Source organism: Rhinoraja longicauda, chromosome 3 (genome assembly GCF_053455715.1).
Source record: "Rhinoraja longicauda isolate Sanriku21f chromosome 3, sRhiLon1.1, whole genome shotgun sequence".
In the NCBI taxonomy this organism is placed as follows: Eukaryota; Metazoa; Chordata; class Chondrichthyes; order Rajiformes; family Arhynchobatidae; genus Rhinoraja; species Rhinoraja longicauda.
The window spans coordinates 46,821,705-46,835,226 of NC_135955.1; the positions used below are offsets into that span (position 1 = coordinate 46,821,705).

Genomic DNA, 13,522 nt, shown 5'->3' on the forward strand with positions numbered 1-13,522 from the left:
TGATTGTCAAGAATTTACAATGAAAAATCAGTGCCACACATCATTAATTCCAGACCCATGTGAAAGATTTATTTTATCGTTAAATGTGCTAGCTGCGATCTAACCACTGATTTACTAATGTATTGTGTTGCATTTTGCTATACCAAATAAACACCAAAAAAGTAGCAACCAGCGCAATAGATGAAGAAAACAAATGCAAATCCAAAAAAAAGATATTTTTAAAGAAATGCTCAGGTCTATCAAACTCAATAAAAGTCAAATCAAATTATTTTTAGAAATACAAAGGTCTAATCAAATGTATGAGTTATAATACAGAGGTCCAATCTATCGTACTAAATCAAACCACAACAAATTAAGCAGTGCACGTTACATATTTTGAAAGTAATATTTTTGATATTCTCGAGACATTTACCTTATGCATCTGGTGCATGCTATCCTGCTGAAACTCACTTGGAGCTTGCGATGGTATTGAATGAGTTACATTCGGTGGTCCTGGACTTGGACCCATCATACTGTGTACAGAGCCTGGTGATGGTCCTGGTCCTGGACTTGGGCCTAGAATTGGTCCAGGAGATGGACCTGGTCCTGGAGACGGTCCAGGGTGAGGCATCCCACCTGTGGGATCTGTAGGTGTCGACATCTATGCCAGTTTTGCTTTTTAACTTGAAGAATTTCTGTCAAAGAAAAATAAAATTGGAAAATGAAAATATAACGTAGCAAATTATCCATTTTACAATGAACAACTCTCTTCTGCCCTCTACATTCAATTGCTTAAATAACAAAACAAATGACATGTATGAAATACACCTCACTGCCTGTTCTGAATCAAGATCTAAAATGAAATATGTTCACACATACACATGAACATAAAGCTTTTAACTATTCATTTTTCTTTATGTTCTCAAAATTGTTCCACTGAATAATCATTCCATAACAATCATTATACAACTTCTGGATTTGTGTAAAATCTGTTTGTGTAAAAATAGGCGGCAAGTGCCATTTTACACTAACACTATCAAATTGCATGTCTAATGTGTCCATTTCCTTTGCAAAAACTAAAGTATAGAAGATGGCATCGTTTTACCCACATTATGCATTCCAACATCTGTGCTTTCATGCTAGACTACCCACAATTCATATTCGAGTAAAAACAGAAAAATAATGTTGGCAAAAATATATGCGTAAGACATGAGGGCTGTCATTTTAGATATTTTTTCTTCCTTTGGCAGGCTTTGAAGCAGATTGTAGAAATTATCTTAATCTATTTTATTCCCGATTACTACCACAGCCCCAAGGGCTCTTGAATTTTCCATGGAATTTGCAAAATTATACAGAATTCCACGCAATAGGGGCAAACAATAAACAAAAATAAAATGTTTGCAAAACAGTGAAAGATTGAAGCAGATTTTAAGGTTTTCACGACTATAGCATTGATATTTTCTAGATCATGTATATGGAATGAAAACAACTCGTCATTACAGTATCCTAGCAATTGTTTGGGGTAGCAGTGGCTTTTTTGAAGGTTCCAGCTTGCTGTAACATTTAATAAAAGTGAAATATTCAGTAAAATGGAACAAAGAATATACTCTTTTAATATCAAGCTTTGAAATTAGCACCTGTCAATTTTCATTTCAGTTAAATTCCTTATTTAAAAGAGGAAACATTGAAGAAAAATAAAAAGAAATCACCAGCAAACTTCCAGTAATTTTTTTAATAATTCAGTCTATTTTTGAATTTATTAAACCAAGATCTGTTGAATAGAGGATTCCTTTCTGACATAGTCATTAATAAAAACAACATGGGCAATTTCCTTCAAGAATCCTGAACTGGAAACAGCAACCTTATAACATGGAAGTGAAAAGTTACATCTCTGCACTGAATTCAGATCCTCGCAGATTAGGTACATCAATTCAATGTAAAAGATTAAATTGTGCCAAGCAAAACGTCAAATGCCATTTAAATATGTCCAGTTTAACATTTCTAACTTTTAGTTCACCTGGCAGTAGAATTATGGATACTCATTCAGAGCAAGTAAATCACGTGAAATTAAAGTAAACCCACATGAGCACCAGAAAAACAAATTGCATGCATCAAGGAACAAGTAAAGCAAATTGCTTTGTTCCTTTTCTTTACTCAGTAACTCCACTGTCAGGAAGTCTACTTCCTGCAGTAAAATAAATGGATGTGTTATTTTACTCTACTCCACGAATTCCCAACATGACCAAAAAAGCTGATAGCTGCCATCACTACCACTGACCACACCACCCTATTTATTCCCCAGAAAATATCATCTGTGCTTTTGAGAAATGGCTGATATGCAATTGATATTTGAGTGGTAATCATTAGTGTGCCTCAAATTCACAAGTAAAGCAACTGCTGTTACCACCTATACAAGCATATTCCAAACAAAATATATTCAGCTTATATAAATGCATGAAATTTATCAACAAATTCGTCAGCTTTATGGTCACTAAGGAAGCCCTGTATTTTCACTTTCATATATTTTCTTTAAAAAATAAACATTCACAGCAATTTATAGCTTTAAAAAAAAGAGTTTTATATTGTGCCTCATATATTCATGGTTACAAGAAAATACTTTATAACTATGATATTTCTGTTGAAGCAACCAACGCCACATTTCAGAAGTCCAATGAATAATTAACCATTATACTCAACATACGAATAAGATGACTTTTGTTTTAAGAACATGAGAGATAGACTCTGTCCCCAAAAAGAAACAGTAAATAAGTTTAGCATTCCATCCAAAAGATACTTGATTCTGCTGGATTGCCAGGCAAAATGATGCACTTAAATATCAGGTTAGGGCTCCAACCCATTAGGTTCTGATGCATGCAACTGCAAAATCAAGACCAGAACAAATGGTAAATGATTCAAATACCACATACTAAATATACTAGCTTTTTAAATGAGCAATGCTGATCGCTAACACTGCAGTTCAGAACAAGTGACAGTATTATAGAGAACCATTTACTTAGAAGCATAGAAGGTCTTACAAGGACGCATTAGGAAAACATACCAATCAGCCAAAACATTATGACCATTGACAGGTGAAATTAATAACATTGGTTATCTTGTTACAATGGCACCTGTCAAGGGGTGGGATATATTAGGTAGTAAGTGAATAGTCAGTTCTTGAAGTTGATGTGTTGGATGCAGGAGAAATGGGCAGGAGTAAAGACCTGAGCGACTTTGACAAGGGCTAAATTGTTATGGCCAGACGACTGGGTCAGAGCATCTCTGAAACGGCAAGGCTTGTGGGGTGCTCCTGGTCAGCAGTGGCGAGTACCTACAAACAGCGGTCCGAGGAGGGACAAACCACAAACCGGCGACAGTGTGTTGGGCGCCCAAGGCTCATCGATGCACGAGGGCAACGAATGCTGTCCCGTCTGGTCCGAGCCGACTGTGGGAAGACAAGCCAGTGGAGGGAGAGTGATGCTCTGGGCAATGTTCTGCTGGGAAACCCTAGGTCTGGCCATTCATGTGAATGTCAATTTGACACGTGTCACCTACCGTAACATTGTTGCAGACCATGGAACACCCCTTCGTGGCAATGGTATTCCCTAATGGCAGTGGCCTCTTTCAGCAGGATAATGCGCCCTGCCACACAGCACACATTGTTCGGGAATGGTTTGAGGAACATGATGAAGTGTTCACAGTTCTGGCCTCCAAATTCTCCAGATCGCAATCCGATTGAACATCTGTGGGATGTGCTGGATCGACAAGTCCGATCCACGGCGGCTCCACCTCGCAACCTACACGACTTGAAGGATCTGCTGCTAATGTTTTGGTGCCAGATACCACACGACACCTTCAGGGGTCTTGTAGAGTTCATGCCTTGGCGGGTCGGTGCTGTTTTGGCAGCACACGGAGGACCAACAGCATATTAGGCAGGTGGTCATAATGTTTTGGCTCATCGGTGTATAGGCTCTTATAGGGTCTGATCAGACTGGGTGGAAAGCAAAGAATTGCTGAAAGTAACGTCAGCACTATTGAGGAATGTTGCGGCAAGAGGCACATGAGAGGCTATTGAATGAACTAAGAGAATAAGCATTTTAAGTCTGACACACGGATCAGATCCAATTTAGGTCTGAAAAGTAAAGTGGGAAAGTTGAATATGACATGAACAGTAGAACTATCAAATTGTTCGTGATAATGGAGAATGCAGTTTAGGGGACTGCATTAGGGAATTCTCAAAGATAGGAGCATTCAAATTTGGAACTGACAAAGATGCACAAGAGACTACTATCAGATGAGATGGAGGCGAGGGTGGGCACGAACAGGCAAAAGATGTTTTAATATCAGTAAACAAAGGGTATGGTTTGCTTCATCTTGAGACATTGACTAAAGAGGGAACAGCAAGGAAATGGAAGACAATGCCGTCAAATTTTCCATTATCCAGCTGAAAGAGGACTCAACTAAAACTGTTAGTTATTAGAGAACCAAATTCAATTAGATAACCAAATTCAATTAGATATTATAAGCAATCTAACAAAAGTAGTAAATGAGGTGATGTTAAAAGGTAGGCTGCAGTTTGGTATCATTGGTATGCAAGTGGCAGTTAGTGCTTGGGTTATACACAGGATGAAAGATAGGTTCTGGCACACACAACGTGCAGTCGCCCTTATACAAGGAAATGGAATTGCCATACATCTTAGAGCAATAATCCAAAACATATGAGCAGAACATAGTAGGAGCAACCACAGAGGGATGGGCAATGGACAAAAGTAATTTGTAGTCACGCCTGATAAATGTTAGCACAATGCGGAGCTAGCAGCAATAAGAGCCGCTCACACCTCCCATCACTACTGCTCCATTAGAACAAAATGATTACTATATAGAGTTGTAGAGCATGGATACAGACCCTTTTGCCAAATCGTCCATGCCGACCATGACACGCCATCTAGTTCCTTTTACCCATGTTTTGCCCATATCCCTCAACCTTTCCTTCCATGTCTTTTAAATGTTGTTATTGTACCTGCCTCATCCTCTTCCTCTGTGAAAACGTTGCCCCTCAAGTTCCCATTAAATCTTTTCTGTCACTTTAAATTTATGCCCTCTAGTTCTTGATTCCTCGTCCTAGACAAAAAAAATCTTGTGCAGTCATCCTACCTATTCACCTCATGATTTTATCAACTCTGTAAGATCAACCTCCTGCGCTCCAAGGAATGAAGTCCTTGCCTGCCCAATCTCTCCCTATAACTGACCCTTGAGATGGCCGCGCCGTTGTGTTTGGCTGCCTGCCACTGTATGTTTCTTTTTTTTCCTAGTCAGATGTGCAGCACTTTGGTCAACGTGGGTTGTTTTTAAATGTGCTATACAAATAAATTGACTTGACTTGACTTGACTTGAGTGCTAACAATATTCTCATAAATCTTTTCTGCAGTCTTTCCAGCTTAATGACATCCGCCCTATAGATGGATGAACAAAACTGAACACAATACTCAAGATAGACATAAAAAGTAACTCAGAGGGTCAGGAAGCATCTCTGAAGAAAATGGACAGGTGATGTTTCGAGCCGGCACCCTTCTTCAGACTGATTGTAGTGGGGAGGGGTACTGGATGTTGCCAGGATGGATTATGACAAGAAATTGACTAAATGGGGGTTAAATTATTGGGATCAAAGATGACTAAAGGGTGATTTAATCAGTGTTAAGTCCCATAACCTACAGAATTAGGAACCAAAATCTAGGGTGCTAAAACTACTCTTTTCTCTACAGTTATGTCTCTTGTGGCCAAATAATCTGTGTCGATTAATAGTTTTAAGAAAATCTGAGGAAAATTTTCATCATTGTTTGTATTATTTAAATCAAATTGTTTAGAAAAAAAGGCTTGAAGGTGACAGGACCACAAGACACTAGATAAAATGAAACAAGTCTACTGGACAGAAGGGTCATGTGGTACAGTAAACTGCCTTTTGGTTACTGTCCAACTTAATCATTAAACACTCATTTACACAAATACTATTTTTTTTCCTCACCTTTTCGCCTACTTACCCCAGATGCTCCCACTCACCTACACACCTAGGGCAATTTACTTACCATTATTTTTAGGATTTGGAAGATTTGATCATGTGATCACTGGAAAGTATGCAAACAGCACATAAACAGCAGGATTGAAGCTGGGCTGCTGGAGCTGTGAGGCGACAGCTCCACTAGCTGCCCTATTGCTACCCAGATGGAAGAATTACCTCTATAATTAGATTATAAACAGAACAGATACCTTTGTTTATACTCTTAGTACTGTATATTCACAGACAAAAGATTTAAAAGTGCCATTGGATTCTGCTAGTTAGCATTAAAGATTTTACCATTGGAATATTCTGTGCACAAATTTTTTTTTAAAGTAGCAAATGGTATGGTATGGATATGGTACAATTTCATTTGCATTCTATTTGCAATTAATAACAGCTACTAAAAATAAAAAAGATCCCAAGAACTGTGATATTTAAATTGTATTGGCAAATCTGCCTTAACAGCAGTTTTAAAAAAACCTGACCATGATATAACATCAGATCCAGTCTTTTACAATCACTACTCTCCACAAAACTAGTATTTTAAATTAATGTTATACCACCAACATTTCCAAAACCGAATTACAGAAATGAAATCCAGTTCTATTGAGCTGACCACATATTGGCCTCTTCATCCTTCTGAACCTTTATGATTTTAAAAGTACTATTCTCATTGAACATATATCCATCCACCTAAATTTAACAAGAATATGACATTTCCGTATTAGCAATGTGACTTATGTATATTAATTAGAAATTGAACTTTATATTCCTTCTCTCCAGAGATGCTGCCTGTCCCGCTCAGTTACTCCAGCTTTTTGTGTCGAACTTTATATTTAGTTCCCCAAATAGAACGTATTTTTCTAAACAAATTAAGTAGACTTCGGAACGATTTAACAAAAAGGATGACATCATTTCCAATTCCACCATTAATCCATCAATATCATGAAAGCTTAAGTAATCAAAGTATAAACTTTTTAAAAAAATTCAAAGTAATTTATGACCAACACTTTTGAAAAAGGAAATTTAAGCTCAGATATATTTATTGAATAAAACAGCAGAGACGTCAATATAATACAATTTGGACATTCATTTTGCGTTTTTAGACCATTCTGGTATCGACATGTATAACCGTAAAAAGGAACCACAATGCGGCGAAATTGGCAATACTAATGAATGAAAGCTAAGACTGTCACACAACACAATTCCTTCAGCTGTTCCATCAGCACATTGCATCAGTCCTTTTCGCAGACTAACATGTAATACGTTACGCACTGCTACATTTTCCGTAAAACTTTCACACTGACTTTTTCCTCAGACTATTTTTTTCCCCGACGTAGGTCATCGGTCACTACAAAATTATGCTTGCTGGCGACACTTCTTGTGTTGGGTATAAAAGCCCTTTAGACTGAAAGTCAAAGTGTTTTTTCAAGCACAGCAGAAAGAAAAGCAAACACATGAACCCAAGCAGATGATCTTCAAAGGGGTTGGGGAGCAATCCCACAACATTCCTTATGGCCTGGCCTTATGGCCTGGCCACGGGGAGTTCAGCGCTTGTTTAACATAACTTCGCCCACTTCGCTTCAAACTCACGGCTCGGAGGGGGAAATAAATCTACCGCCGCCGCCGCCAGGCCTAGGCCTCGGAATGGCGGAGGCCAGACAGCGCCGGGCGCTGGTAGCGGCGCCGCCCCGCCCCGCGGCCTGCATGTGCCTGTGACCCAACAGGCCGCCAAACCCCGCTCCAAGCCCGTTCTCAAAAAATAAAAACGCGAGAGAGAATAATTCTCCAGGGCGACGCGCGGTTAAAATATCAAGCGGCCGGGTCGGGCCGGACCGGTTGGCTGTGTGCGGGAAGCGGCTCCACAAACCTGCGATGTTAAGCGGGCAGGGCAGGGCCGGGCCCGGGCGAAGCCTGCAGCCGGAGCGCACGCCTTAACCGCGGCCCGGCGCCAGGGAAACCGCGCGAGGTGGCGCCGGCGCCGGCACCGTCGCCCCAACTCCCTCCCTCCCATCTGCCCGGGCGGGCGGGCTGGTGGGCTGGCGGCTCAAGCCGACCGCCGGCGGCCCCTCACTCCCTCCCCGGGCCCCCGCTGGTTTGAAGGCAGAGCCGTGCGGCCGAAGGAAAGATCTCTCCCAGCTTCACCAACGCTCTGCTGCCTCACCCTCTCCCACCACATAAAGTGCATAAAGATCCAAACAGCAACAGTTTTAGCTTAAACGCACACTTTTTTAAAAAACCGGCTACAAAAATCAAACTGTGGTCAACATGAAAATCTTACCCTTCAATCTCGCATTCATTCATTCACTGACTCACTCCAGGGCATCGGAATTTGTGAAAACAGTTGGGGGCGCTTTTACTTATATATTTATTATTTTTTTATATATTGTAACCTTTTTTGAGTTTTTTAATTGAGTGGCAAAGGGTTGTTCTCATTGGCGAAGTGACAGCCATCAACTTCCCTTTTCCTGCGATTCTCTTCCTTCTATTACTTCCTTACGTTCTCCAGCTCGCCAACAACTAGCTTAGCAGGAAATCCCGCCTCTACGCTGAAAATTCATTGGCTACTGTACTTACAGCACCCATAATTTTCGCAAGCAACACACAAACCCAGCATCTGTGCAGAAAATAATATGGGTTTTGTTTTTAAAATCAAATCCTTCTGTCTCATTCCCTCCCTTTTAGCTGAATTTTACTCTTTTACTTCTTCGTATTTGGTTTTATATCTACCTCTAAATGAATAATGCATTAAATAGATTTATTAGTACTCCACAGAGAATCCATAGTGGTTATGTGCATGATAGTTGTTATCTCACTAAGAATAAGGAATGTTTGCAAATATGGAGGAAAGCCATTAAAACGTCTGTAGTCTCTGGTGTCTTATTTTATCTTGATCAATGGAGAAACATTGGGAATTAACCTATTCCATTCATTCAAAATATAAACTGAAAATACTCCAGGTTTAGTTGATGCTGCTGAGATTCTAGAATTGGTGTGGATTCAGCAGTAAATGAAAATTAATCTCCAGAACACCATAATGATCTATTCTGGAGTACATTCAGAGGACATTGAACATTACATCACAGAAACAAGCCATTTGATCCACAATGTCTGTGCTGAACGCAATGCAAAGATAAACTAATCTAATTTGCTTGGACATGATCCCTATCCCTAGATTCCCTGCATATTTTTGTGCCGATCTAGAATGTTCCTAAACACCATAATTTTACCTGCCTCCACCACCATTTTATAAATTTTTATCAGGTCTCCCCTCAACCTCTGGCATTTTAGAGAAAACAATCCAAGTTTGTCCAACCTCTCTTTGTACCTAATACCCCCTAATCCAGGCAGCATTATGGTAAACCTCTTCTGCACCCACTCCAAAGCCCCCATATCCTTCTGTGATGGGGCAACAGGATGACCAGATTCACAGGGCACTAAAATGTTCTTTGTTTTTTATTCTGAATCCTCTCATTTATTAGCTATAAAAATAATTCGAATGTTTATCTGGCTGCAAAAAGCATCCTGGTGATGAGAAGCACATCGAATGTTATGATGTTATGATTGCATTGATGAAATTGGTACAAATTACCCATAACTTAATTGAATGATGGAACAGGTTTAAAAGACTGAATGCTGTAATCCTGACAGAACATTCTTCCTCGAAGAATGTGTTAATGAATATCCTATTTATGTTAAAATTAGGTAATAAGATATTGAGCTACCATGATAGATCAATCAGTCAATCAATGGCAGGAGTAAAGGGCACATGGCTTATGAATTTGCAGTAAATTGCAGGAATTAATTCAAGCAGAGTTGAAAATCCTAAAATGGATTAATGTTCTAAATTTCACTTGACGTCTTATAAGGATAAAAGGAAATGTATGCAGAACCTTAAAGAGGATACATATCTAGGAAGCATTTACAATACTGAAAGGATGGTGCAAGCAAATTGGTATTGGTATTATTATCATGCCTACCGAGATACATTGAAAAACTTTGTTTTGCATGTTATCCAGATGAAACATGAATCCCTGCATGATTACAATCAAAACCATCCATGAGTACAACAATTTGTGCAAAGAAAAAGGAAACAGAACATATATTATTATAGCTACAGAGAAAATGCAGATTTTAAAAAAATGTGCAAGATCCACAACATGGTAAATGGGTTTGGGAATGCATCCCTTAGTTTGTCTTCAAGACTCTGATAACAGCAGAGAAGAAGCTGTCCTTGAATCTGATGATACATGCTTTCAATCTTTTGTATCTTCTGCCTGACATGAAAGGGGAGAAGAGGGCATGAATGGAGGTGTGAGTGGTCATTAATCATGCTCTTTTCTGAGGTAACGTGAAGTGTAAATGAGTCAATGGGTGGTAGACTGGTTTGTGTGATGCACTGGTAGTCTTGGACAGAGCAGTTGCCAAACTAAGTAGTGATGCATTCTGGTAGGATGCTTTCTATGGTACATTTATATAAATTGGTAAGAATCATTTGAGACATGCCAAATTTCCTTTGACTTCTGAGTAAGTGGAGGATCTGATGTGCTTTTTTGGCCCAAGCAACGGTGTTTGGACCAGGACAAATTGTCGGTGATAATTATGCCCAGCAACTTGAAGCTCTTTACTTTCTCTAATCTTGCTACTACACTTGATCCCAGCTGCTTAAACCTGACCCCGACCAGAACCTTAATTTCTCTCGTCATCCAGGGTTCCCTATTCCTACCTGCTTTATTCTTAACATTGATGGGAATATTAATGCCTTGTACTCTTATATCACACTTTTAAAAACTTCCCACTTTCCAGATGCCCTGTGCCTACAAATAACCTAATGTGATCAACTTTTGCAGGTTCTTGTCTAATTTCATCAATTTAGAACCTGTGGATCAGCCCTTTTCTAATCCATAACTATTTTAAAACTAAAAGAACTGTGATTGCTGTTTCCAAAGTGCTCACCCAAGCTCATTTCAGTCACGACCTACCCAATTAGGGGCCTATAGTACAATCTCAACTAAGTGACATCCCCGTTTTTGGTCTTAGCTCCACTCATATAGCTGCACAGGAGAGGAGGATCAGTGAGTTCTGCATGGGTACAAGAGGTAGCACCAATGCAGTCGTCGATGTAGCGGAGGTAGAGTTCGGGGATGGGGCCAGTGTACACCCGGAACAGGGATTGTTCGATGTTCAGTAATGTCATCTCGGACTATTGCCATGATATTCTCCTGAATCAATAAAGCAACCCCCCCCCCCCCCCCCCCCCTCTGCTTTTACCCCTAATTTCTATCTCATCTCTAGCACTTGTACCCCGGAACATTAAGCTGCCAAACCAGTCCCTCCCTTCACCAAGTTTCTGTAATGGCTATATGGCCAGTTTCACAAACCGATCCATGCCCTGACTTCATCCACTTTATCTGTCAGATTCATTTCTGGATCATTTTATTGATTTTTCACTTTTGTGAATACATTAATTTTGTGAATACATTATATACTTTAATGACTTGGATGAAGGGATTAAAAGTACCATTAGCAAATTTGCAGATGATACAAAGCTGGGTAGTGTGAGCTGTGAGGAAGATGCTATGAGGTTGCAGGGTGACTTGGACAGGTTGTGTGAGTGGGCGGATGCATGGCAGATGCAGTTTAATGTGGATAAGTGTGAGGTTATCCACTTTGGTGGTACGAATTAGAAGGCAGATTATTATCTGAATGGTGTCAAGTTAGGAAAAGGGGATGTACAACGTGATCTAGGTGTCCTAGTGCATCAGTCACTGAAAGGAAGCATGCAGGTACAGCAGGCAGTGAAGAAAGCCAATGGAATGTTGGCCTTCATAACAAGAGGAGTTGAGTATGGGAGCAAAGAGGTCCTTCTGCAGTTGTATAGGGCCCTAGTGAGACCGCACCTGGAGTACTGTGTGCAGTTTTGGTCTCCAAATTTGAGGAAGGATATTCTTGCTATTGAGGGCATGCAGCATAAGTTTACTAGGTTAATTCCCGGAATGGCGGGACTGTCATATGTTGAAAGACTGGAGCGGCTAGGCTTGTATACACTGGAATTTAGAAGGATGAGAGGGGATCATATCGAAACATATAAGATTATTAAGGGGTTGGACACGTTTGAGGCAGGAAACATGTTCCCAATGTTGGGGGTCCAGAACCAGGGGCCACAGTTTAAGAATAAGGGGTAGGCCATTTAGAACGGAGATGAGGAAAAACTTTTTCAGTCAGAGAGTTGTAAATCTGTGGAATTCACTGCCTCAGAAGGCAGTGGAGGCCAATTCTCTGAATGCATTCAAGAGAGAGCTAGATAGAGCTCTTAAGGATAGCGGAGTCTGGGGGTATGGGGAGAAGGCAGGAACGGGGTACTGGTTAAGAATGATCAGCCATGATCACATTGAATGGTGGTGCTGGCTCGAAGGGCCGATTGGCATCCTCCTGCACCTATTGTCGATTGTCTATTGTATTGTTATTAAAAAAAGAACTTTTCATCAGTGCAAAGAGAATGCAGCGCAGGTCTTTTATGAATCCCCCTGTGCCAAGCTATTTGTTGGTCACAATACACCATAAGACTTAGTACAATAAACCAAAGTGCCTGGATGCCAGGCTACTCATCATAGTTTTGTTGGTATTCAGCCTTGCCTAACCTTTCATCACATGTTTAAACAATATTCCATCAGTGTAGGAAATTTAAATTTGAAATAAGAGAAGACTGACCTGATAGAAACCGGGTGTGGGGGTCAACGTGATCAAAGTCTTTTAAGATGATGCAAGGGTTTGATTGAGTAGAGGGGAAAAATGTGGAGCTTAAAGACTTGAGGACAGAAATATAAGATAGATTCCAGTAAGCTGGTCAAAATTTCAGAAGAAACTTACTTATCCCAATAGCCATTATCTTTTATCTTTTCTATAATAAATTAAAAAGTAAATTTCATTATATAATGTAGCTAAGTGAACATCTCATTTTGGATCATTTTCCTGGCTACTCCTGACTGCCATCAGAGACTGGTGCAATCTTTTCGATGTCACTTTTAAATAGCAACATAGAGCATAGAAACAAGACCCTTTGACCCAACTCATCCATCCATCCATCTGTGACTTTAACTTCCCCAATATTGACCAGGACTTGCTTTGGAGCAAAGTTTTAGACAGAGTAGAAGCTGTGATTGTATCCAAAAGAGTTTCTTGAAACAGTATGTGGATAGTCCAACCCAAGAAGGGACCATAAAGGAAATGAGCCTGGCCAGGTGTCTGATGTTTCAGTGGAAGAGCATTTTGGGGACAGTGATCACAATTTCATAAGTTTGAACTCAGCAGGACAGGCAGCATCTCTGGAGAGAAGGAGTGGGTGGCGTTTCTGGTCGAGACCCTGAAGAAAGGACTCGACCCGAAACGTCACCTATTCCTTCTCTCCAGAGATGCTGCCTGTCCCGCAGAGTTACTCCAGCATTTTGTGTCTATCTTTGGTTTAAACCAGCATCTGCAGTTCCTTCTGAC

At 40.2% G+C, this 13,522-nt stretch overlaps 1 protein-coding gene across 2 annotated transcripts in view; it reads right to left on the reverse strand.

Annotated features, from left to right (window-relative positions):
• Nucleotides 1-8,522, reverse strand: part of LOC144591976 (SWI/SNF-related matrix-associated actin-dependent regulator of chromatin subfamily A member 2-like) — a 99,832-nt gene extending 91,310 nt beyond the window's left edge. Inside the window, exons 1-2 of one of the 2 annotated variants that reach the window (XM_078396070.1) lie at nt 8,313-8,522; nt 413-674 (exon numbers count right to left, since the gene is read on the reverse strand). In XM_078396070.1, coding sequence (XP_078252196.1) covers nt 413-640 — 228 coding nt within the window. In that variant the 5' untranslated portion in view covers nt 641-674; nt 8,313-8,522. Of the gene's footprint in view, nt 1-412; nt 675-7,901; nt 8,132-8,312 lie in introns of those variants that run through there. The other variant, XM_078396071.1, reaches the window with a different exon arrangement.
• Between the last annotated feature and the right edge of the window lie 5,000 nt (nt 8,523-13,522).